General features: G+C 35.4%; 4 protein-coding genes and 1 long non-coding RNA gene across 5 annotated transcripts in view; 3 read left to right on the top strand and 2 right to left on the bottom strand.

The window, feature by feature from the left end:
* The window catches only part of LOC144213327 (tubulin polyglutamylase ttll6-like), a 69531-nt gene extending 52298 nt beyond the window's left edge, over positions 1-17233 (bottom strand). The window contains exons 1-6 of the mRNA XM_077741732.1: positions 16905-17233; positions 16419-16569; positions 5517-5718; positions 5297-5419; positions 4148-4446; positions 2120-2313 (exon numbers count right to left, since the gene is read on the bottom strand). The gene's annotated coding sequence lies outside the window, so the exon portion shown is untranslated. The remainder of the gene's footprint in view (positions 1-2119; positions 2314-4147; positions 4447-5296; positions 5420-5516; positions 5719-16418; positions 16570-16904) is intronic.
* chrnb1 (cholinergic receptor, nicotinic, beta 1 (muscle)) lies at positions 1442-8949 on the top strand. The gene is made up of 11 exons (XM_077741734.1): positions 1442-1672; positions 2851-2984; positions 3866-3910; positions 3980-4089; positions 4170-4278; positions 4357-4501; positions 5217-5402; positions 5480-5703; positions 6548-6726; positions 8201-8342; positions 8418-8949. The coding sequence occupies exons 1-11, from the start codon at positions 1612-1614 to the stop codon at positions 8553-8555; spliced, it is 1473 nt and encodes a 490-aa protein (XP_077597860.1). The 5' UTR covers positions 1442-1611; the 3' UTR covers positions 8556-8949.
* Positions 11845-17235, top strand: chrnb1l (cholinergic receptor, nicotinic, beta 1 (muscle) like). Its single transcript, XM_077741735.1, has 11 exons — positions 11845-12015; positions 12741-12874; positions 12952-12996; positions 13117-13226; positions 13300-13408; positions 13471-13618; positions 14377-14562; positions 14628-14851; positions 15410-15588; positions 16458-16596; positions 16921-17235. The coding sequence occupies exons 1-11, from the start codon at positions 11967-11969 to the stop codon at positions 17059-17061; spliced, it is 1464 nt and encodes a 487-aa protein (XP_077597861.1). The 5' UTR covers positions 11845-11966; the 3' UTR covers positions 17062-17235.
* A 3672-nt stretch (positions 17236-20907) lies between these two features.
* On the top strand, positions 20908-24541 carry cldn7a (claudin 7a). Its single transcript, XM_077742340.1, has 4 exons — positions 20908-21245; positions 23284-23448; positions 24117-24201; positions 24274-24541. Exons 1-4 carry the CDS (start codon positions 21023-21025, stop codon positions 24440-24442), a joined length of 642 nt encoding a protein of 213 aa, XP_077598466.1. The 5' UTR covers positions 20908-21022; the 3' UTR covers positions 24443-24541.
* A 268-nt stretch (positions 24542-24809) lies between these two features.
* On the bottom strand, positions 24810-26665 carry LOC144213751 (uncharacterized). Its single transcript, XR_013330095.1, has 3 exons — positions 26411-26665; positions 25952-26222; positions 24810-25528 (listed from the first exon to the last, which is right to left on the bottom strand). It is a non-coding gene; the product is annotated as an uncharacterized LOC144213751 (long non-coding RNA).
* Positions 26666-27118: the final 453 nt, after the last annotated feature.

Below are 27118 nucleotides of genomic sequence, written 5' to 3'. Positions count from 1 at the left end.
CACTTGACCGTCTCTCACTTGTTGCTGATGTTTGGGATCCCGACAAAACAATCCAATTTACCTCCGTCCGATAAAACGCTGGTGATCTATTGTTGATGCCGCTTCCCTGTTAACACTTAGCTTCTATGCTAATTAAATTGGCCCGGGACCAAATGGCGCTTTGGAGCGGATCACAGATGACGCTAGCGTGTTGTAGCTCACTGCTAAGTGCCACGGCTCTCGTTTTGTTTACCGGCTGTCGGCTTGAAGAAGAAAATGATAAATCAATCAGGAACGCAAAGTCACGTTCGGCTAACTGCCAAAAGAATGCAAATTGTCTTCACCTAGCGGCAATACAACAAAACGAATGTTTTTCAACAAAGGGTGCCATGAAAGGTACAACTCTCTCACTACCTGTTCTCAGGTGAAACTGAGATTCCCTTCAAGTTCTAGGTGAATTGCCGGTAGCTTCTCAGTTGGGAAAATCTGCAAATTTTAAACAGCACGCTGATGGAAATGGCAACACTGCCAATATAAGCCTCAACTTTTTCCGAGATGGCTTTTACAAAAAAAATTTACTAAAAAAAATCCCACACCAAAGTTGTTATACGGCGTACGCAATCAGAGATGTTCAAAAAACGTATAAAATAACGGAAGCTGACAGGTATTAGATTTTCCTCAAGAAAATATAATAAATAAATATGCATATTGCTGCAATATATATATATATATATATATATATATATATATATATATATATATATATATATATATATATATATATATATATATATATATATATATATATATATATATATATATATATATATATATATATATATATATATATATATATATATATATATATATATATATATATATATATATATATATATATATATATATATATATATATATATACATACATATATATATACATATATACATATATATATACATATATATATATATATATATATATATATATATATATACAAATACATATATATTTCAGCAACAAGCTTATTTATTTATTACCTATTTATTTATGTATTCTCATATATATATATACATACATATAAATACATACACACATATACCTATAAATACATACACGTAAATATACCTATACCTACACCTATACCTATACATATAGATAGACATATACATACACATAGATGCACATTTAACTGGCATTGTTGTCCTGGCCAGCGTCGCTAAAAGCCCACCCACAGAAAAGTTCTGCTTTCAGATTACAAAATATTAAATGATCAAATAGTTATTTCGTTTGACCAAATGAGTTGCATTTATTGTACGAATAGTAGCTGTTGTCCTTACCACTATGATCCTAAAACTACTCCAGTCAAAATATAAATCGTATAGGCGAGCAGTTATGAAGTGGGAAGGAGACAAATACATGCACACCCCTCGTCTGCCGTAATCGGAGGAGTCAGCAGTTGGCCCTTCTGGCCTGACTGACAGACAACGACAGTCCACACGACTCAAAAGTCACACTCGGGATCTCCAGGGGGGTTGAATTTGACGGGAGCACAAAAGACCAAAGCCAGACGTCGGATTGCAAGAAATGCGTTTTGATTTTGGAGCTTTGTCATATTTTTTTTCGTTGCCAACATGAAACACTTCGATCTATTCCTGCTGGCGTGTTGCCTATTCAGCCTGAGTTCACTGGGAGGTAAGCGACAGCTGACGGTAGCCATGTTGAACATCTACTACTCACAACAAAGTATAGCCCGACTATAAGGAATTACACACACTCCTACACAATGTAGTACACATTCGCCCATTTGGAAACTATTGAAAAGCTATAAAAGCATGGATTGACATCAATCAAAGCTGTCCAAACATTCCTGGCCAATTAGGTCACGTTAATTACTCTAGAACTAACAAATCAATATTATTTGGACCATTTGACAAGTGATTAAATTAGTTATCAGCCTATTGACATTGACAGCTGGCCTATTTTAAGAAATTGATGATCCTAGTGGAATAAATGCTGATATGATTTCACCGATTAGCCATTAGCTTCTATTTTATTGCTATTTAATTATGCATGGAGGACATGTGTGATGAATGTAGTCATTTGAATGTAGTAGGAGAAGAAAAAAACATTTATTCTTACTTAGAATGTTGGTGGAGCCAGATCAGTTGTTGGCACCGTTAGGTTACTCTGATCTTAGAACCACGTCAGTTTGTTGAATTCTGATCCAAAAGTGGATCACATTCTGGATTATTTCATTTTCCAAGGTGTTCACACCATATATAAGACCTTCTTTTATATGTCTTAGGTAGGTAGTTCTTCCTGGGTTCCAGAATCTTTAAAAACAAACAAGAAAACATCACTCAGAATTGCACATTCTTGTCAAAAGAAAGCATTAAATTGTAAAGGGAAGTAAAATTAGCGCCACATGTATCAAAGTGGCGGCTTGGGGGCCAAATCTGGCCCACCGCATCATTTTGTGTGGCCTGGGAAAGAAAATCATGAGTGCCGACTTTCTGTTTTAGGATGAAATTAAAATGAAGAGTATAGATGTATATTACATTAACCGATTTTTCCCCTTTTAAATCAATAATTGTAATTTTTTAATAATTTTTTTCTGTGTTTTTAGTTCAAAAATCATTTTGTAAAATCTAAAAATATATTTAAAAAAAGCTAAAATAAACATTGTTTTAAATCTATAAAAAAACTGAATATTCAGGGTATTTTTATCCAGTTCTTTTAATCCATTTATTTAAAAAAAATCTAAATATTATAGGCTGTGTGATCTAGGCTGTATAAAACATTACTGAGTTTTAATCTGAGATGAAGACAATGTGTTTTATGATTTATTTGTATGACTTTGAACTGTTCAGAAGCAGGAGATGTCGAACAGGCTCTGACAGAACAGGTCTTCAAGAACTATAACCTAAAAGTCCGTCCTGCGCGCCACCCTGACGAACGAGTGGTGGTCCGAGTGGGCATGATGCTCTCTTCATTTGTTGGACTGGTGAGTTCTAGAGAGTGTGGTCGGATCCGGTAAGTGTCCCCCCCCCTGCCCGGGCACTGTCCCAGCTGTCTGCCTGACATTCCTTACTGCGTTTTAAATAGCCAATTGCTCAAACGCAGTCAAGGATACATGTTTGAATACTGGACTGATTATCAATAAGATTATACAAATATTTATGATTTTAGTTGTATACAGTCGTACCTCTACTTATGAACTCCTCCAGGTACGACATTTTCAGGTTACGAAATCCCTCTGAATGTAAATGGGTTTCCTGCATAGGTTATTTTATTTTGAAATTGTCCTAGTAACATTATTATGGCTTAGATCTGTTTATGTGCATGTTTTTATGCTAGCGTTAGCTTCTTCCTTACTATACTGTACTACTGCATACATAAAGTTTTTGCATACTTGTTTTATTATTTTAATTACATTAATAATTAATACTATTTAATTTTTGTTTGTCGCATCTTACATACAAAATTGTTCATTTTTAAAAGGTTAAGTTGTTAGTTTTTGGAGGACCATGGAACGAATTACGGAATTTACATATAAAGTATTGCTCTACTTACGAAATGTTCAAGCTACAAAAAAAGTCCTTTAAACAATTAATTTTATAAGCAGAAGTACGACTGTAACCCTAGAAAAAAAGTTTTTAAAGGCTTTGGACACAAAAAAAAGTTGAAAGAATTTAGCAACTCTGAAATTAATATTTAAGTATCTTAATAGTAAACTACCAGGATTTTGTGGAACTCCTATAAGTAATAAACAGGGGGCTATGTTTAAAATTAAAATAATGAAGGTGAACCAGTTGTCTCAATTCATGTGTATGCACATTAATATGTATTTGTTATGTGTGTATGACTTTTATTTTACTTTACTAGAATATGAAAAATGAAGAAATGAGCACTGTGGTCGTCATGAATTTGGTAAGCATCGGTCCTGACTGAGCAAGCCTCCTATTGGTTCCCTATTTTTGAAGTCATCTTTGCAAACAGGAGTGGACAGATCACAATTTGTCATGGGATCCCAAAGAACATGATGGGATTGAAGTACTACGCATTCCCGCATCAAAAGTATGGTTGCCTGACATTGTCTTGATCAACAAGTAAGACAATTGTGTCTTTATTGCCATTAAAAAAGCTGACTTTTTGCTCGGTTCTCACCATTTTTTTGTTTGATTGGCAGCAATGACGGCGTGTTTGATGTCGCCCTGCGAGTACACGTCCAAGTGCACAGTAACGGCAGGGTGACGTGGACACCCCCTGCGCAATACCTCAGCTCATGTGGCGTCAGGGTAAAGATTGTCTTCTAGATCCACAACTTGTTTTTTTTTAATGCCACTCAACTAGACGGCCATGATTGCTTTTCTCAGGTGACATATTTCCCCTTCGACTGGCAAAACTGTAGCATGCAGTTCCGCTCTTACACGTACGACTCGACCGAGATCGAACTGCAGTACCACCTGGATGCAAATGGGAAAGAGATACGGGAGATTCAATTAGACGAGGCCATCAGTGGTTGGGCAAAAATGAAAAAAATATAATTTACTGTATTTTCTCGCATATACGCCGTATTTTTTGCTCCAAGAATTATGACTGAATCGAGGGTTCGGCTTATACGCGCATAAATTAAACCTGACATTCACGAAACTGCAAGGTGACAAAAATTATATTCACAAGAGTTTAATAATATCTCTATGTCATGAATCAACAGAAGATATTTAGATATCAAACTCTCTCTCATAAATAAACAGTAGATATTTAGATATTAAACTTTTGTGAATATAATTTTGAGAGCTGGTTTCAACAGTACTTAGATATTAAATAGTACTTAGATATTAACCTTTCTCTCTCTCATGAATCAACAGTAGATATTTAGATATTAAACTCTTGTTGTGAGCTGTTTTCAACAGTACATACTCTCTGTCACCATTTGACTGGCGACCAAAAGACCAGGGACCAACGGAGACCAAACGTCCGGGCGACCAAACGTCCAGGCTACCAAACGTCCGGCAACCGAGTGCCCTATTAAAACCATGAATATGGAGGTGAAAATTATCAATCAGGGGGCGACTTATACGAGAGAAATTGTCAAATTCAACGATTTTAAGGCAATTTTTAGTGTACGGCTTATACGCAGAGGCGGCTTATATGCGAGAAAATACGGTAAACCCTGCAATATGTCTGAATAAGTTTCAATATTTGAATTAAAGTATGCGTGGGGTATTCACAGAAAGCGGCGAGTGGCATATCAGACACAAGCCATGCAGAAAAAACATGAACAAAGACCGGTATGAAGACATGAGCTTTTACCTAATCATCGAGAGGAAGCCACTTTACTACGTGCTGAACATTATCCTCCCTTGCATCCTCATCACCATCATCGCCATTTTCAACTTCTACTTGCCGCCTGATGCAGGTCTGGTATAATATTCCCTATTAAAGAAAAAATAAAATACAGGGACCAAATAAACATCTCGTTTGTCCTCCTACCAGGTGAAAAAATGGGACTGTCCATCAACGTTTTACTTACCCTCACCGTCTTTTTGCTACTGTTGGCGGACAAAATTCCCGAGACCTCACTGGGTGTTCCCATTATCGTCAAGTACATCATGTTCACCATGATTCTGGTCACCTGCTCGGTTATCCTCAGCGTGGTGGTGCTAAACCTGCATCACCGCTCGCCCAACACCCACATGATGCCACTTTGGGTCCGCAGGGTAAGAATCGGCACACTGTGTAGGAAAAAAATCAAGAGATGATACATTTATCTTAGGGCGAATTGGCTTTACCAAACTCTAACACAGGCCAAATAAAAAATATACAGGAACAAGCAGTTCTGTTGCCTACCGTTAGCTTCCTCTTGTTCCCTTGTGTTTCAACATGTATAGATTTTATATTCTTGTTATTCATTTTAAGACAATAAGATATAATTTTCTTATACATTTCTCTCATTTTGTGTGTTTCCTCACATCTTTCATACAAAATTGGGACACCAATTTTAAAAGGGTTTAGTTCAGGGAACCTTTTTGAAAGAGATAGCCATTAACAAATCCAATTTCCAAATGTTATTCCTTAAGAGCCATACTCACAATTTAAAAGTCAAAACACATAACATTATGCAGTCATTTTATCACTTATAAAGTACAAAAAGTCTCTAAATTCCTTTGACAACGTTGTTACGCTGTTGCTAATCAATGAATATTAATGAGTTCAATGAGTATCAATGAAATCAATGACACAGTCCCGACGTGACATTCCTATTGGTGCATTCGGGACTCGGCTCTCTCACCACTGGTTTCCATATTTTAGCTAAGAGCCATTAGCACCGATCATAAGTGTAACATGTGGCTCCCGAGCCATAGATTCCCTACCCGTGTCTTAGTTGGTAGTTGTGTGAGGACCGTGGAACGAATGAGAGAATTTACATATAAAGTACACATCTACTTACAAAATGTTCAAGTAACGAAGCCAATTTTTTGATCAACAATGACTCGAAACAATTCACTAATTGTCTAAATAGTTGTCAATTCATTTGTAAATAAAATTCCTCTTCCGCCATAGATATTTATCCACATGCTTCCACCATACCTGTGCATGCTGCGCCCCAAAGTGGAGGTCCCCCTAGCCCTCAAGATGATGCCTACCCAGCGGGAGAAGAAGGTCTTTTCTATCAACAAGGCCACAGACGAGTACTTCATCCGCAAGCCGGACTCCTCCATTTTGTTCCCCAAGCCCAACCGGTGAGCCTGCTGTTTGTCTTTTGGTGTTAATTTGGTTTTCGCACCTACTTTTCTTGTTTCTTGTCTTAGCCTTGGGATTTCCAAACAATTTCACTTGTACATGTCTTTTATCCAATCAGACTTGTCCCAGGTTTTTCTCAATTTTTGGTTCTTCATCCATCACAGGCTTTTAAATTCCATTAATTAATCTTCATTTTTGCATTCTTACATACAAAATTGGGACACTGGTCATAATTAAAGGGTTGAGTTGGTAGTTTTTTTTAGGACCATGCCACGAATTACGGAATTTACATATAAAGTACTGCTCTACTTACAAAATCTTCAAGTTACAAAAAAGTGGGTGTCCAACCCAAAGCTCTTGAGCCAAATGCAATACAAAATGATTGAATGTGGCCTGCACAAGAAGCTTAAAGTCATAAGGATATATTTTTGTGTTTTTTAATTTCCTCAAGTAAGTTTCAATCACCAATGTTTTGTTCGATACTTTGTTTTTGCACCGTTTGCTAGCCTTTACACGCTTGCTAGCACGTACAAAGTTAAGCCACGTTTATGCAAAGCTCTTCATTAATGTATTTATATATAAAAAAAGATAACATAATGAGTGTGAAGAGCTGAAGGTCAGACCTGTGAGGGTCTATAAGAGCAATTTGATGAGGCTACAGCACTTAATTTGATTTAGTGCATGTCTTGGCACTAGACAGCCATTTTTAGTTGAATTGCTCTAATGAATTGTAATTTCCTCCTGGCCGAGGTACTACTTTGAGCACTCCTGGAGGATAAAACAGGTCAAGCTCCTCCTCCAATACAAGATTTTGTCCAAAAAATACAAACATATGAATCAGGGCTGGCTCTAGAGGTGACTGTGTAGTTCCCTTTAAAAGAAGTGCATTCACCCAAATACTCCACTTACCTGGAACTCAATACCAATTAACATACGTCAAGTCCCGCCTCTGAACCTTTTGGCCAATCATCTTAAAGCTGTTAGACGAACAGTATTGCGATCACAATGCTGTCAGTCAACCTGCACAAGGGACTAGAGAAGGAAATGAACCCTCGACTATAGCCTGACATATTTACATACTGTATTTTCTTGCATATTAGCCGACTCCGTGTATAAGTCGTACCCTTAAATCGTTGAATTTTGTACAATGTGTTACTTACTATGATTGTCTGATGGATTAAACGTTCCTAAAGGGTGTTACCTACGCGTAGATAAATTTAAAAATCAATTTTTAGCGAAAAATACAGCATGTATGCAAGAAAATATGGTATATATGAAAAAAAATATCAAACATTCTGATCCCCTTTCAGAGGTCACTATCTCAAACCATCACTGCATAGTAAATAACTGTGGCAAAGAGTTACACTGTCCTCTAGTGGTAGGGAGCTATCAAAGAAGACCAAAACTGTAGGTATGGTTGAATACTTGATTTTCTGACATAAGAAATAAATGCAGTCCTGCTTTTGTGTTTAGATTCCAAGCAGAGGGAAAGAATCTGAGGAAGTTCATTGACGGTCCCAGTAGCTACGTTTCACTTCCACCTGAACTCCAATCCGCCATTGAGGCCATCACGTACATCGCCGAAGTACTTCAGGCCGAAAAGGACTATGAAGCGGTGAGATTGACGTTGTTTTGTCTTTGAGGAAAATTCAGGTTTTGAGATGGTTTTTTTTGTCTTTGTGTTTCATAGCTGAAAGAGGATTGGCAGTACGTGGCAATGGTGGTGGACCGGATGTTCCTGTGTATTTTTGTTATCTTCACCACTGTGGGAACCTTGGCCATTTTTATTAAGGCCAGCCTCAATCGTGCGCCCACTGAGCCTTTCTAACTTCAAATTACAACGTTTTTATCGTACTTTTTTGGCATAAATGTTGCATGCGTTTGAACCATACACTGCAGATTAAGAATTTACGATTTCTTACGTCCAGTCAAATCATTTTTCTAGTTTACAGTTTGGAGTGTTTAAAATGAGTGAACAGATTAATGTGTAGGATTATTCCACTTTAAGTAATGACTGCTTTTTGTTTTTATTTAAAACTATACATTTAAAACTGGGTTGTTTGTCATGTTTTTTTTAAATATACAAATGTATTGCTTGAAATATGTCTGTTTAGTTTATTTCAAGAAATCCATGTTGGGAAATTTACTTACCGTGTTTTCCGGGCTATATATCAAACGTTTTTGTAGTTTATATTGAATTCAAATGCACATTAAATATTTATATATCTATAATATGCATTTTTTTCCAGCCTGAATATTTTTAGGCTATAGATATTCATAAAACAGTTCATATGTGACATTCACAGCTGGCCATTTTGTCTGTTCTATGTTTTTAAATTCCTTTAGGTACAATGTTTGTTCTCGGTTTCTAATAAATTTTAAAAAATGACCTCCAAAAACTGCAATTTAGACTTCAGGGCGATTTGTATATATTTTTCATTGTGCATTCTTTGGCTTGACCGACTTCTACTCAGATGCGACTTATAATCCAAAGAATACAGTCATTTTAATTAGCCATGTTTTTGCAGTGCAATGCAAATCTTGAATTTTCACTAATGAGCAACCTAGCTCAGAAACTGCCGTTTTTTTCCAGAGTTGACCCTAACATTGACCTCGAAAAAGGCTTCAAAAAGGCCCGAATTTACCTCAAAATTTCCGAAAAATTGCGGTGGACTTGCGGACAATTAATCCAAATCCCGGCTAAAAATATTCTGGCAAGTTCTCGAGTTTGGCTCCAGCGTGGCATAAATATTCCGACGTGGTGTCAACAAATAAACACGGGACACAGCAGATGCCATAATGACCCAGCTGTATGCTTTTCATTTCCATGTGTCACTAAAGTACCGCAGTGTGTCACATGCTTTATGGATATTCCGGTGCCCGAACTAATCCTCTTTGTATTTAAAGCACTTGTGTTTGTCCAGCGAGGCTATTCTTAAATCGCAGCTGTGAATAGCGATTGGAATTCCAATCATATAGGCGACCTTTTGACGGGTTTTTCTTTTATTGCCGCTCTCGCCTTGACTGGCAGGATCGCAAAGCACACTCCTATAAATATGTTTTCAAATTCTGATCAATAAAGATGTGTGGATATCAACTGAATAATTTTTTTTGTGGAGAGAATTATGACTATGATTATTTTTTATTGTTATAATCTAATCTCTCTCTCTCTATGTATATATATGCATATGTATGTTTTATAGAGATATAGATATATATATACACACACACATACCTATATATAGATACACATATATACCTATATATATAGATACACATATATACCTATTTATATATAGATACACATATATACCTATATATATAGATACACATATATACCTATATATAGATACACATATATACCTATATATATAGATACACATATATACCTATATATAGATACACATATATACCTATATATAGATACACATATATACCTATATATAGATACACATATATACCTATATATAGATACACATATATACCTATATATAAATACACATATACCTATATATAAATACACATATACCTATATATATAGGTACACATATATACCTATATATAGATACACATATATATCTATATATATATAGATACACATATATACCTATATATATAGATACACATATATACCTATATATATAGATACACATATATACCTATATATATAGATACACATATATACCTATATATAGATACACATATATACCTATATATATAGATACACATATATGCCTATATATATATATAGATACACATATATACCTATATATATAGATACACATATATACCTATATATATATAGATACACATATATACCTATATATATAGATACACATATATACCTATATATATATAGATACACATATATACCTATATATATAGATACACATATATATACCTATATATATAGATATATATACACACACACACACACACACATATATATATATATATATATATATATATATATATATATATATATATATATATATATATATATATATATATATATATATATATATATATATATATATATATATATATATATATATATATATATATATATATATATATATATATATATATATATATATATATATATATATATATATATATATATATATATATATATATATATATATATATATATATATATATATATATATATATATATATATATATATATATATATATATATATATATATATATATATATATATATATATATATATATATATATATACATATACATATATGTACACATATATACCTATATATAGAGATTACAGTAGAGAGGCCTGTAATTATTAATATGGGTAAACCTCAATTATGAGAGACAGAACGTGGGAAAGAAATAGAGAAAATCACATTGTTTAATTTTTAAAGAATTTATTTGCAAATCATGGTGGAAAATAAGTGGTATCTATATATATATAGGTATATATGTGTATCTATATATATAGGTATATATGTGTATGTAACCCTTGTTGGCAATAACGGAAGCCAAACGTTTTCCCTCCACAGATTTCCTATTGGGTTGAGATCTGAAGATTGGCTAGGCCCCACCAGGACCTTGAAATGATTCTTATGAAGCCACTCCTTTGTTCACCTCTCTGTGTGTTTGGGATCATTGTCATGCTGAAAACCCCAGCCACATCTCATCTTCAATGTCCATGGTGATGGATGGAGATTTTCCATTTTCTTTCTTGTCTAAACACAAGAACCTGTGTTTCTACCAAAAAGTTCGATTTTGGTTTCATCTGATCATACCACATTTTCCTAGTCCTCAATATATATATTTCTCCCCAGGAAAAAACTTTAAAAATAAAATAAATATATAAATGTATATATATACAGCCAAAAATAACTCCATTGTCACAACATCTAACCCACTGTTTACCCCTTGGAGGGGGGTGCGGGAATCACACCTCTACCGCCCCTCCATTTCCTCTTTGACCCCCCTCCACTGTCCCAACATTCTCAGATTGGTGCGCACCAACAGGTGTCTGCCCCAAAGGCTTCCCAGTACAAACACATTCCGACCTCTGGTCACTCCCAGTACCAGTACCCAATCAGGCCGTGGATTCCCTGTGCCGAGGTACGACCCGAAACCGGCAAAGACAACCGAGAGGGAGATCTTTGTTGGACGGGGGACCGCCAAAAGGTGGCGAATAGATGAGTTGGAGTATCTCCTGACCTGTGGAAGTTCTGGGGGAAGTCTTTGGACTTCCACAAGATGAAAATCAACCAAGTCTTCATGGTATGCCTTTGGTTCTCCTTTACAGGTAAGGGCATTTTTTTTTGTCTTCCAAAAGATTTTGGTTCATTCCAAAGGCGGTTCTTCCACATCCAAAACAATCGGGCAACTATTTTAAATTTCCTCGGATACGAGTACATTTTTTCTTCCAAAAAAACCCATTCAATAAAACATTAACAGGTCATTTTCTTTCAATTTTACCAACACATTAACAAGGGCTGGCTCTAGATGTGACTGTGTAGTTCCCTGTGAAAAAAGCCAAATGTTCCACATACCTGGAACTCAATACCAATTAACATACTCCCGTCTCTGAACCTCTTGGCCAATCATCTTAAAGCCTGGCTATTAAATGAACAAAATTGCAATCACAACCCTGTCTAAAACTGTACTACATATGTCTAGTATATTTTTTCTAAAGATGGTAATTAGCCCTAGGCTACAATCTTACATATTTACATATATATCCACATTAACATTAATATAAATATGTTCATTAATAAGTGTTGTCCCTTAATAAATAAATAAAATTTTAAATCCAAACATAATGTTTGATAATCAGATTCTATTTGGGGCCCATACAGCGCTGGCATCCTGGACATCCCTTTGATCCGACACCCCCACTGCATATCAATTACATTAGCTCAGTAACCTTTGTGACCCATCGCGTGCCATGACAACCTGTGACCACTCAAACCCATACTTTTTTTTGGAAAATGTAATTGTCACATTTTCCTTGTCATTTTCACAACCCAGGAGCTTCTGAAACGGAGCGTAGACTCCATCAGGTGATTTTTAATAACTACAACTTGAAGGTGAGACCAGCACAGTACTGGGAGGAGAGGGTGATGGTTCGTGTTGGAATGACCTTGTCCCAGCTTGTCAGTTTGGTAAGGGTACACACATGAGTACATACGGGAAATGTCTGAAAATGACTAATGGATGACTTTGGATGGGCTGAGTACAGAACCAGAAGAACGGCGAGATGACCACCAACGTCTTCATGAATCTGGTATGAGGCTACTTATGACTGTTTTCATCTCAGGTCCATTTGTAGCATTCTTCCTATTCATTTGACGATGAGATTTCAAAATGGAGGCCTTGAATTTCAAATGGTTTCTGCAATCGGCAGGAGTGGAAAGACTATCGTTTGTCATGGAACCCAAAGGATTACGATGACATCAACGTCCTGCGGATTCCCGCCAACAAAGTATGGCGCCCTGATGTGTACCTCATAAACAAGTGAGTGTTGGCTAAAACGGTTTCTTCTTCGAAATATTGAGAAATATCCAAAGTTCTTGTTTTTTCTCCCCAGCAACGATGGCCAATTTGATGTGGCCTTATACGTAAACGTCTTGGTGTACAACGATGGGACGGTCAACTGGCTTCCTCCGGCAATATACCGAAGTTCTTGCTCGATTGAGGTGCAGGTGTTGGTGACTTCCCTGTCAGTTTCCCCTTTTCAGCTGCCAAACTACTCCCACAGGTGGCGTACTTCCCGTTTGACTGGCAAAACTGCAGTATGGTCTTCCGTTCGTATACCTATGACGCCTCGGAAGTGGAACTGCAGTATTATCTGGACGATGAGGGGAAGGAGATCCGTGAGATAGTCATCGATGAGAACGCTTTCACTGGTTGGTGATGGATGCAATTTTGGCGAGTTTACCACATTTTCTCGCATATAAGCCGCCCTAGTGTATAAACCGTACTCTTAAAATTGCCTTAAAATCGTTGAATTTGATAATTTCTCATGTATAAGCCGCCTCCCTGATTCACAATTGTCCCCTCCGTATTCATGGTTTTAATAGGGAGTACAAATGTGTTACTCTGAAGTGAAAATCTTGAGAAAAATCATTGTACATGGTATTTCTCAGATACTGTATGAATCAAAAGCACATTATTAGGATCATTATCATCAGAAAGTTAGTAGTTACTCGCATATAAGCCGCCCATACGTAAATTTGCCTTAAAATCATTGAATTTTTCATTTTCTCACGTGTAAGCCGCCCCTTATTTGCAATTTTCAACTCCATTTTAACTAGGGAGTACAAATGTGTTACTTTGAAGAGAAACTCTTAACAAAAATCGTCAAACATGGTATTTCTGAGATACTGCATAAATTTAAAAAACATTATTGGGGTCAATAATCATAAGCAAGTTAGTAATTCATCCAGTACTGGTTGTTTTCTTACTGCAAAACAGAAAATAACCAACAAATATTAAATGTAAAAACAAAAACAGAAAATAACCAACAAATATTAAATGTACAGCAAACCTGTAAATTTTCCATATAAGCCATACCTTTGAGTTAGTTATAATTTTTTAGTTACAAATACGGCTTATATGCAAGAAAATCCGGTATGTTTCCTTGTTTGTTTTTGTCCTATGAAAGAAAATGGCGAGTGGAACATATGCCACAAACCTTCAAGAAAGAACGTCAAGGACAATCTGTACGAGGACATCACCTTCTACCTGATCATCGAGAGGAAGCCTCTCTTCTATATCATCAACATCATAGTTCCCTGCATCCTTACCAGCGTCTTGGCAATTTTTGTCTTCTACCTCCCCCCCGGAGCAGGTCTGAAGCCACATTCTTGAGCTAGGCCAACAAAAACTATTGGTCCAAAATTTCTTGGTTCCTAGGAGAAAAGATGACCCTTTCCATTTCGGTTCTCATCGCCTTGACCGTCTTCATGTTGCTGCTGGCGGACAGGGTCCCCGAGACATCGCTGGCTATCCCCATCATTGTAAATTACGTCATGTTCACCATGATCCTGGTCACCTTCTCCGTTATCCTCAGCGTGGTGGTCCTCAACTTGCACCACCGGACACCGAGCACACACATCATGCCCAACTGGGTCCGCTACGTAAGTGGGAAGTTCGAATCTGCGTTTTTTTAACTATTTCTAAAGCGTATGAACAACACTGAAACAGTGGAGTTGCAAAAATGTTAAAGTTTTCTACAAGATACAGTAATCCAGTGGTCTCAAACCGGTTCCACATCCAACCGATCCAGTGCCGACATTTTAACCAATCAGGTGTCTTTAAAATAAGTAGCACCTGACTTTAATTAACTGATTACACTTGCAAAAGGTATCCTTGTTGAGTTGGAATGAAAACCTGCACCCACTGTGGCCATTTGAGGACCGGTTTGAGACCACTGCAGTAATCCCTCAAATGTCACGGTTAATTGAAACCAGATATGACCATGTTAAACGTAAAAAAACGCAAAGTAGGGTCCTGAAAATAAATCTCCGATGTAGTGAAACCGTGATATTCAAGGGATTACTGTAGTTTTGTATTCATTACAATAGCAAAATGAAGATGGTTCTATTAAACGTTCCACAAATTCTATAAATGGAATTTTTCTAAATTTCCCTTGTTTATATTTCCATCAAAATTTCCTGCTCCCTGTCCACTTTTAGGTTTTTATTGAATTCCTGCCCAAGTACATCGGCATGACACGGCCTGAACCCGAGGAGTGTCCATCCGAGGAGGATTCCTGCCACCAAACAGTCACTCCAGGCTTCAATGGACGGCAACCTGGAGGGGAGTACTTCTTTCGCAAAATCAACCCAGATCTCGTCCTACCCTGGAGAGGCAGGTAAATTCCCGCAGGTGCGCAAGTACAGTCATACATCTACTTTCAAAATGAATTGGTTCCAGAACATTTTTCCTTACCTGAAAATTTCGGAAGTAGAGGTGTACTTTATATGTAAATTCTCTTATTCGTTCCACGGTCATCACACAACTACCAACTAAACCCTTTACAATTTCTCAGTGTCCCCATTTTGTATGAAAGATGTGAGGAAACACAAAAATGAGAGAAAATTATAAAGAAATGATTTATTAATGTCTTAGAATAAATAAAGCATATGGAAATATGTAAGAGAGAATCTTGAAGCATGGATAGTGGTTGTTGTGAGACAGTCAATTGAATTGCATTGAATGTTTTTTTTGTATAAAATATAAGATAAAATGAGAGCCCAGTAGAGGGTAGCGTTGTCCTAAAGTAAAAATCAATGCATACACAACAATATTTTCACAATAAAAACACAGATTAAGAAATGCATTTACCTTTTGAGGAATTTCGTAACTTGGTTCCTTTTTGTATCTCGAGTCACTCATTTGCATATAAAAAATTGTAACTTGGAAATTTCGGAGCTCGAGGCATTTGTAAGTAGAGGTATAAGAGTACCTACCTTCAAAAGGAAAAAATCTCAAATAATTTTGATGATTTTCTTTTAAATACATAAAATCTGTTTGAGTTTAATTCTAGTTTGAAATGTGAGCTGCTTTTTGTCATTTTTTTTAAATTTTTTTTTCATTTTATGCCAATAACGGCACAGTATTTTCATCACAAAACATATCCAAACCAATAAGGATTCCACATTTGTTGGGTATGAAATTCTGACAGTACATTGTGTGACATACCTGGTTCATAGTTGATTTCAATTCCTTTTTTTATTTCAGGTGCGAGACTCCTGTTCAGCTCCAAAGACTCCCAGAATCTGATGGATTTTGTCTGATCCTTCCACCTAATTTGAAGTCGGCCATTTCCGCCGTCTCGTTCATGGCCGAGCAACTTAAAAAACAAGATGTAGATGATTCGGTAAGAAACATGGCTCACTCACATTCCATTATAACCAATAGCATATGCTAGTCAATTAGCAGAACCTTCCGGAATGTTCCGTGGTTGTTAGGCAATCATAGGCCTCACTTTAAAATGCCATTTCTGAGGTCATTTAAATATTTTTATTTTCATTTTAGAGCATTTCCTTGTTAATTTATAGCTTACCTTTAGCTTACCAATACATTTAGACCTTCCCAGCCAAGCAAAAAAAACGTTTTATTAGAATAAATAGACATTTGTTGTTATAATATATTATATTCATGTATTAACAATTTTTTTTATCTTACTTGTTTGTTTGAATAGATGACAGAAGATTGGCAGTACATCGCTTTGGTGGTTGACCGTCTTTTCTTGTGGCTTTTTGTCGTTATTACTACTTTAGGGACGTTAGCCATGTTTTTGGATGCTAGCTTCAACTACACGCCGGATAACCCTTTCCCATAAAACGATATATACACTTGTATTACGTACTATTTTAACTTTGTTCAAGAGAATATGTGACTTTATCCTAATTGGGTAAAAGTCCTACGAAAAATATTCGTTTAAAAAGGGGGAATTTAAGGTTTAAAATGATAAAATGTTTAAAAAGAAAGTAGGACGGGCGGGATTCCACGACGATTCTTCTTCTTCAAGTGTACACTGTCATGCAAAGTAGTACGATACCGTCTAGTGGTTGGTGATGGAACTACAACTCAAATAAATCATTGATATAGACATGAAGATTTGTACAGAACCTCTTTTTATTGATTTATCTTTTCTTTCTTCATTGAAAATGATAAACATATATTTTCTATTAATTGACATTAAAATAAAGGGGAAAAAAGTTTTAGAAAGTATGTGTTTACTCTTCTAAAAAAGGGACAAAAAATACTTTAAAATATACTTATCTATTATATTTTTTAAATGTAGATGTATTTTCCTTCCTCTTCCACCAAAACAACAAATATAGTTTTTAAAATTAAAATAAAAACATCTAGTTAACTTTTACTGCACAACAAAACATCCCGGGAACCTATTGTATTTTCCGGACTATAATTCGCACCCGAGTATAAGACGACCACACCAAAAAAAATTACATTCATTCATTTTCCAAACTGTTTACCCTCACAAGGCTCGCGGGGGGTGCTGTAACCTATCTCAGCCAAGTACAGGCCACCCTGAAACAACCAAAGAATGGACAAATATATTTTAAATTAAGTTTAAACAGCATTTTGGGGAAAAAAAATCAAAATAAGTATAAACAGTCCCAGCTGAACTGTAAAAAAATGCAACTTATAGTCCAGAAAATACGGTAATTAGCTAACAGGCTTGTTTTTAAGTCCACTGATGTGCATCGAGAAGTCGGAGACACACAAACGCGTCTTTATCTCCAAGAGAATCAAACCCGCGGAGACGGAGTCACAGTCCGCCGGTCCGTCTCCCGCCGCGAGACGTTTTCAGGAGCAAAACAACGTGAAGGAGTAGTCGGGTGGTGGGTAAAATCCCTGAGTGGGTGCTTTATTGCTAACTTCAATGGGACTTCAATGGTCGTCTTTTCAGAGACAGAAATGTGAAGGGGGCAAATGTCCATTTAAAAATGTTTGAATCGTTTCTCTGTGGTTCAGATTTAACATTTTTTTTCGTCTTTTGAGACAAATGTGTCTTTACTTTGGGAAGAAAGGAAAGGACAAGTACAAGAAGAAGGCACGGAATGGCCGACAGGACCGAGGAATGCACTTTTTTTATGTCCCTAGCAGGTCAAAAGCATCAAATAAATCAGGTTGCCGTTAGCAACAACATCGCTAAGGCCTCAGATGTCCACAATTGCTTCTCTTTATCTTCGTTACATGGACAAAAATACTTCAAATGGGTTTTTTGGAGGGGGAAAGTAGGTCAAAAGGTCACTGAAAGGTCATGGAAAGGTCAACAATTGCCAGAATTAAAAATCATTAAAAATGAGGATTTTGGTGGCATAATGTTGTCCTCTAATTTGACTGTAGAAGAAAAAAACTGTAAAAACAAAACAAACTAATTCATCAGAAAACTCAATGTTTACTTCCACATTTACTTTTCCAGGTTTTATACTTTATAGGTATATAGTACTTTTATACTATAAACTTATATATTTCATACTATACTTTTATACTATAAACTTATATATTTTATACTATACTTTTATACTATAAACTTATATATTTTATACTATACTTTTATACTATAAACTTATATATTTTATGCTATACTTTTATACTATAAACTTATATATTTTATACTATACTATAAACTTGTATATTTTATACTATACTTTTATACTATAAACTTATATATTTTATACTATACTATAAACTTGTATATTTTATACTATACTTTTATAAAATACTTTTATACTATAAACTTATATTTTTTATACTATACTTTTATACTATTAACTTATATATTTAATACTATACTTTTATACTATAAACTTACATATTTAATACTATACTTTTATACTATAAACTTATATATTTTCTACTATACTTTTATACTATAAACTTATATATTTTATACTATACTTTTATACTATAAACTTATATATTTTATACTATACTTTTATACTATAAACTTATATATTTTATACTATACTTTTATACTATAAACTTATATGTTTTATACTATACTTTTATACAATACTTTTATACTATAAACTTATATATTTCATACTATACTTTTATACTTTAAACTTATATATTTTATACTATACTTTTATACTATAAACTTATATATTTTAATACTATACTTTTATACTATAAACTTATGTTTTATACTATACTTTTATATTATAAACTTATATATTTTATACTATACTATAAACTTGTATATTTTATACTATACTTTTATACAATACTTTTATACTATAAACTTATATATTTTATACTATACTTTTATACTATAAACTTATATATTTTATACTATACTTTTATACTATAAACTTATATGTTTTATACCATACTTTTATACTATAAACTTATATATTTTATACTATACTTGTATATTATAAACTTATATATTTTATACTATACTAGAAACTTATATATTTTATACTATACTTTTATACTATAAACTTAAATATTTTATACTATACTTGTATATTATAAACTTATATATTTTATACTATATTAGAAACTTATATATTTTATACTATACTTTTATACTATAAACTTATATATTTTATACTATACTTGTATATTATAAACTTATATATTTTATACTATACTATAAACTTAAATATTTTATACTATACTTTTATACTATAAACTTATATATTTTATACTATACTTTTATACTATAAACTTATATATTTTATACCATACTTTTATACTATAAACTTATATATTTTATACTATACTTGTATATTATAAACTTATATATTTTATACTATACTAGAAACTTATATATTTTATACTATACTTTTATACTATAAACTTAAATATTTTATACTATACTTGTATATTATAAACTTATATATTTTATACTATATTAGAAACTTATATATTTTATACTATACTTTTATACTATAAACTTATATATTTTATACTATACTTGTATATTATAAACTTATATATTTTATACTATACTATAAACTTAAATATTTTATACTATACTTTTATACTATAAACTTATATATTTTATACTATACTTTTATCCTTTTTATTTTATACTTAATATTTTTTATTTGTAACTCCAAAAAAATGATGACTGAATTAAGGGTACGGCTTATATGCGCATAAGACTTTCTATAATCTTTTTCACCAGTAGATATCAGCAAAATGAAATTTACTATTTGTTGGTTATTTTCTGTTTTGCAGTAAGAGCGGCTTATACGCGAGAATATAAAAAATTCAACAATTTTAAGGCAATTTTACACATGGACGGCTTATATGCGAGTAAATCCACATTTTTACCTAAAAACCATAACTTAACCATTCCAAAATCAAATTTTCCATCAATTTCACCCACAAAATTTATACCCAACAAAAAATCCCACATATTTTTGTTACTAAAAATAAATAAATTTGACCTTTAACCCCTCATTAGAATATCGTATCCAAGATGTACTGTAATTCCGCCGTGAGTTGCTTAATTGTCTTGCGCGAGGGGGGTCCGTGGAGAGGCCCGGGACCCCCCATTCTGGGTCAGCGCACATTTTTCAATCGTCATAGCGGGCAAAAACAACAACAAACTCTCTCAAACGCCCCATGAGAACGTTCAAAAAAAAAAAAAAACGGGGGGCTCGAAAGCAGAGCGAACATTTCCCAGAAGCTCCCCCACGCGTGACCACAACACACACCCCCATCTTACCCACCCATCCCCTGAGAAGACCCCTTGTGAGTGTACAGACGTCTTCAGCTCGCACGTCGTTAAGGACTTTTCAGTTTTAAGAAAAATGGCTAACTCCGGGATTCAACTTTTGGGGTTTTTCTTGTCCCTGACGGGAATTGTTGGCTTGATTATTGGGACCATTTTGCCCCAATGGAAGATGTCCGCCTACATCGGGGACAACATTATTACAGCCGTGGCCATGTACCAGGGACTGTGGATGTCCTGCGCCTTCCAGAGTACGGGACAACTCCAGTGCAAGATCTACGATTCCATCTTGCAGCTTGACAGTAAGACAAAACATTTGGGGGAGACAATTTGTCTTGGAGTCAGTCATTGATTGATCAGAGATTATCAATGGCTTCATTAGAACGGTTTGGAGATCAAGAGGATAATTTGCTTTGACTATATGATTCATCTTTACAATATTTAGTGTAATCTATACACAAGCCTAACCACTACAACTACTATTACAACAACAGTTCCATCTAGTAGATGTATAACACAATCCCATACTACTACTACTGCTACAACTACTACTACTTCTACCACTACTACTACTACTACTTCTACCCCTACTACTACTACTACTTCTACCCCTACTACTACTACTACTACAACTACTGCTACCACCACCACCACTACTACAACTATGACTACTACCACGACCACCTCCACCACTACTACTACTACCACCACTATCACTATTACCACCACCACTATCACTACTACCACTACTACTACCAAGACTACTACTACTACCAAGACTACTACTACTACTACCAAGACTACTACTACTACTACTACCAAGACTACTACTACTACTACCAAGACTACTACTACTACTACCAAGACTACTACTACTACTACCAAGACTACTACTACTACTACTACTACGAGTAAGACTACTACTACTACGAGTAAGACTACTACTACTACGAGTAAGACTACTACTACTACGAGTAAGACTACTACTACTACGAGTAAGACTACTACTACTACTACTACTAAGACTACTACTACTACTACTACTACTACTAAGACTACTACTACTACTACTACTACTACTACTACCAAGACTACTACTACTACTACTACTACCAAGACTACTACTACTACCAAGACTACTACTACTACCAAGACTACTACTACTACCAAGACTACTACTACTACCAAGACTACTACTACTACTACTACTACTACCAAGACTACTACTACTACTACTACTACTACCAAGACTACTACTACTACTACCAAGACTACTACTACTACTACTACTACCAAGACTACTACTACTACTACTACTAAGACTACTACTACTACTACTAAGACTACTACTACTACTACTAAGACTACTACTACTAAGACTACTACTACTAAGACTACTACTACTAAGACTACTACTACTACTCATACTACTACTACTACTAAGATTACTACTACTACTTATACTACTACTACCAAGACTACTACTACTACTAAGACTACTACTCATACTACTACTAAGACTACTACTACTAAGACTACTACTACTCCTACTACCAAGACTACTACTACTACTACTACTACTACTAAGACTACTACTCATACTACTACTAAGACTACTACTACTAAGACTACTACTACTCCTACTACCAAGACTACTACTACTACTACTACTACTACTAAGACTACTACTACTGCTACTACTACAACAAAAACTACCACTACTGCCACCACTACTACCATCACTACTACTACAACTACTAGCACTACCACTACTAATACTACTACCCCTACCACTACTACAACTCCTACCACTACTACCACCAGGACCACCACCACTACTACTACTACTACTACTACTACTACTAGCACTACCACCATCACTATTACCACCACTACTACTACTGCATCTTAAAATCCAGTGCGCCACTCACTGCATACGTGCTCCTTATCACGTGCAAAATACAGTAGTCATCCAAAGTCCATCTTTCCAAGCCAAGTGCACTTTACACAACACCTGATTGGCTGAAAAGCACTTCCAGGAGTTTCCACATGACCTTCTAAAACAATAGCGGCCCCGACACTCCAGGAGGGTGCTGTTTACGCAGGCCGGGCCAGACTGGCACAGACTGGTTCTAGGTAGGGAAAGAACAAAGGAAAGTTCGCCGTGTGATGGGTTTATAGGCGCCCGCGAAGGGGGGGCGGGGCCAACCGACGAGGAGCGGACAGGCCGTATTTCAAAGCGTGGCGCCAGCGCATCGTAACCCAGGGTTTCCGTTCCTTTCCTACCGGCCTGTTCGCGGAAAATACACAATACTTTTCTAAAAACTGGATCCTCTCCAGGTTCTCTTCAAGCCACCCGGGCACTGATGATCGTGGGCATCATCGTGTCCTTGGCGGGTCTGGGCGTCGCCTGCACGGGCATGAAGTGCACCACTTGCGGGGGTGCCGACAAACTCCGCAAGGGCCGTGTCGCCATGACCGGGGGGATCATCCTCTTGGTGGGGGGTGAGTTTGAAAACCACTGCAAAAATACCCTGACTCAAAATGGGTTGATTCCCATATTTTCAGTGTAAATTGACTCAAAATAATTGTATACAATATTGTATTTTATTAGAAAACTAAATTAACATTAAATTAATATTAAAAAACTGGCTAATTGGGCATCTATTAACAGTTTTCAGACGAAATAAAAATTAAAAACTATGAAAAAATGGGACTTATAGTTAAAAAAATACAGTAAATTAGCATTTAATAAAGAAAACAAACTTGAGTATTAGTTAAAAAAAGTGCATTTTATAGTACGGAAAATACTCTACTGCAAAAAAAACTGCATTTAAAAACGATATTTTTGGAACACATTGAAGCAACAGTAAATTAGCATTTAACAAAAACAACAAACTCGAGTATTAGTGAAGAAAGTGCATCTTATAGTCCGGAAAATACGGTACTGCAAAAAAAACTGCATTTAAAAACTGTATATTTTTTGGAAGACATTGAAGCAACAGTAAATTAGCATTTAATAAAGAACACAAACTTGAATATTAGTAAAAAAAAAGTGCATCTTATAGTCTGGAAAATACTCTACTGCAAAAAAAATTGCATTAAAATTGTTATTTTTTGGAACATATCCACTTTTTTAGGCCAAATCTTCAACTTTTTGTTGTTTTTTTTAGGGTTATGTGCCATTGTGGCTTGTTCCTGGTTCGCCCACAACGTCATCCGAGCATTTTACAACCCGTACACCCCCGTAAACACCAAGTAAGTAACATTCCGTCCCAGTTTTAACCCATATTTGCTCGGTTTAAAAAAAAATATCGTTTAATGGCGCAGGTTTGAGTTCGGAGCCGCCATTTTCATCGCTTGGGGCGGATCCCTATTGGACGTCCTGGGCGGAGCCATGTTGGCTGCTTCTTGTCCGCGAAAGAAGCATGTGTCCAAGTACCCGTCAACGAGCGCTTCCCGTTCAGGTCCTTCGAACGGCAACAAGGAATATGTGTAAACGCCAAAAAGTTGGACTTTTTGTTGTTTGTATATTTAATAGTCGATATTTTGTAGCTCCGCCCAGTTTAAAGTATGGTGGTACAATTTTAGAGTTGCTTTTTTTTGCAGAATGACAACAATAGCTTGCAATTTTTAGTTTTTAATTATATTTATTTGGTCAAATATAAAGTGACTTTCAGATTTTCTGTTTTTTTTTTGTCAATTTCTAAGTTTTAGTGCACTTATAGCACTGAAAAACAACAAAAAAACTGTATTGAAGTTAAACCTGTCAGGCAAAAACTGGTTTTGGTGCAAAATTAGTTTGTTTTGAACAATATTTACTTTTGCATGTAGTTGACATAAAAAGGTAGAAATAAAGGCAGCCATGTTTTTACATGTTTTCTGTTTATTTCCAGCCGAACAATTTCCATGCTAACAGCCAAAACAAATAAAAATAATAATTTAGAACCCAGTGTTAGAACCGTACAAAAATCAACCAAAAAATATCAACGTCACATGACATCAGCACGATAATTAACGAGCGCAAGTCGCGATTGTCTTAGCAAATCGATTTTTTTGCCTTAAAATTTCACAAAAAAATTGGATTCAAGACATTCACAGCCGGAGAAGTTTAACCCACCCAAAAAAATCCAGCCATCAGCCAATCATGACAGCCCTTTTTGGAAGAAAAAAAACAGCGGAATAGGAAATTTTTGGGAGTCCATGCATAGAATCGAGTGTTTTTCCCACAAAGTGCAAACAATTTTTAAAAAAACTGCCCTTTTTTGTCACATTTCACAAACCACCCAAAAAACGTTTTTTTCTGACGACAGTAAACACACCACCGGTATCAGCAGCCTGGAAGATTTTACAAGCCATCGAAGGGGGCGGGGCTTAGTGGGCGCGACCCTACACTTATTCCACTGATTGGACTCTTCTTTTCAAAGTCTGAAATGAAGTGAATTCCTGACTCTTTTTTTTGAAAGTAGGGGGAAACTGGAGCCCTCTTGTGGCCACGCTGCGCCAGTTCAGGACGTTGGGATGGAAACGGGGCACTGGTTGTTGTTGTTCATGATGTCATCCAAGACTTCATCGTCCAAGTCCACTGAAAATGTGAATGATTGGACGAAAAATAGAGTGAGGAAAAAGCTCTAGAGCCGCATGTGGCTCATTGGGATATCCCTTTTTCAGATATTGGCCCAAATATAAGACAGTATTTTTTTTAAACTTGATGCTTGAAAAACAGGGGGTCGTCTTATATTCTGGCCAATGCGGTATGTCAAAATTTCATTGCTAGAATTTTGATGGAAACAAAATGGCCACCCGGACGCCATGTTGGAAGGGGCACTTTTTTTCACGTTTCTCAGTAGTAAACATCCATTAGAGCATTTGTCCAATCACAATACATAAGTAAAAACAATACGCCACCAACAGACAAAGTATAAACTCGACATTTTGTTTTTGGTTAGAGTTAATAACACAAAAATCTCTTATCTCAAAGCACTCAAAGACTTTTTCATGGTCTCACCTTTCTTGGAGCGTCCAATCTGCCCCAGTTTAGGAGCCCTCTGACCGAGTCTCTGTGGATTTGGACCACCTGGACCACCCTCTTGTCCGTCTTGGGCCCCTGGACCAGGTTCCCGAGGGGGTACCACCGGCGGTATAAGCTCGGGGATACCAGAACTGCCGAACATGTCAGCGTTCACAAACGGCAATCCCAACTTTCGCCGCTAGACGTCCCCACAGGCGAGGAAGGCAAGCTTTTTTGTTGTCGCCACTCACTTCCGGAATGCCTCTTTCTGTCCAATATATACGAATAAACGGCAGAAAAACGTCATTCCAAATCATTTAAACACGTTAAAATTACAAAAAGAAAAAAATCCAGCCTACTATATAATATTTCAACTTATCAATGCAGCGTTTTTGAATCACGAAAGACATTTACATCTTATTAATCCACATCCAAATAATAAATTCCGAGTTTTACCTGAATTAACCACAGCTGGGGTCCAATAGGAAAATGGCTGAAGAATAAACGCCAAGCGTGTTGTTGTTGTTGATAAGAGCTCTTTCTCTCTCCCTGTCGTTCTCACTCGACACTCGGGTTTATTTATTTAAAGGAGCCTCCTTTTTGTCCGTTTCATCGTTGCTTTTTGTCATCTTTTCCATCTGTAAAGAGCACCAAAACGCAAAAGCATCAATACTGCTGATGCCTGTCATTCTCCAAACTTTAACAGGAGGAGGTGGCGCATAATTAGCTACGTCACAACACACCCCCACCCCACCGAGTGTTTACATTATGAGCCCAATATTAAAATATATTACATATTATCTATATGCCGAATTTGAGATGAATATGTTGTAGTAAGTATTTCCATCTTGTGTTGTGTGCTTCATAATTTATTTTTATTTATAGATATGGTCTGGATAATTCTGTAATGCATCGTTTTTGGGGCTGTCATCTTTATATTGTTATAATAATAACAATAAAAATAACAATAATAACAATAAAAATGATGATAATAATAACACTAACAATGTTAGTAATAGTGACAATAATAGTAATAATAAAGATAATAACAACAACAATAATAATAAAAAATATAATAGTAATAATAATAATAACAAAATATTATTAATATTTTTGTTTTTTTAAATGACTTAATAAATGAGTGAGGGACTTTATGCAAAGCAA

The sequence above is a fragment of the Stigmatopora nigra genome, chromosome 20, assembly GCF_051989575.1.
Source record: "Stigmatopora nigra isolate UIUO_SnigA chromosome 20, RoL_Snig_1.1, whole genome shotgun sequence".
In the NCBI taxonomy this organism is placed as follows: domain Eukaryota; kingdom Metazoa; phylum Chordata; class Actinopteri; order Syngnathiformes; family Syngnathidae; genus Stigmatopora; species Stigmatopora nigra.
This window is presented reverse-complemented; position numbering and strand designations above follow the sequence as displayed.

Bases quoted from the DNA above. Each gene is read 5' to 3' on its own strand.
- chrnb1 (XM_077741734.1), top strand. From the start codon at position 1,612: ATGAAACACTTCGATCTATTCCTGCTGGCGTGTTGCCTATTCAGCCTG. The intron at 3,911-3,979 runs GTAAGCATCGGT...CTTTGCAAACAG, and splicing joins CTGTGGTCGTCATGAATTTG to GAGTGGACAGATCACAATTT. The intron at 5,403-5,479 runs GTCTGGTATAAT...TCCTCCTACCAG, and splicing joins CTACTTGCCGCCTGATGCAG to GTGAAAAAATGGGACTGTCC.
- chrnb1l (XM_077741735.1), top strand. From the start codon at position 11,967: ATGAAAATCAACCAAGTCTTCATGGTATGCCTTTGGTTCTCCTTTACA. The intron at 12,875-12,951 runs GTAAGGGTACAC...GGCTGAGTACAG, and splicing joins TGTCCCAGCTTGTCAGTTTG to AACCAGAAGAACGGCGAGAT. The intron at 13,227-13,299 runs GTGAGTGTTGGC...TTTTCTCCCCAG, and splicing joins GATGTGTACCTCATAAACAA to CAACGATGGCCAATTTGATG.
- cldn7a (XM_077742340.1), top strand. From the start codon at position 21,023: ATGGCTAACTCCGGGATTCAACTTTTGGGGTTTTTCTTGTCCCTGACG. The intron at 23,449-24,116 runs GTGAGTTTGAAA...TGTTTTTTTTAG, and splicing joins GATCATCCTCTTGGTGGGGG to GGTTATGTGCCATTGTGGCT. The intron at 24,202-24,273 runs GTAAGTAACATT...TTAATGGCGCAG, and splicing joins TACACCCCCGTAAACACCAA to GTTTGAGTTCGGAGCCGCCA.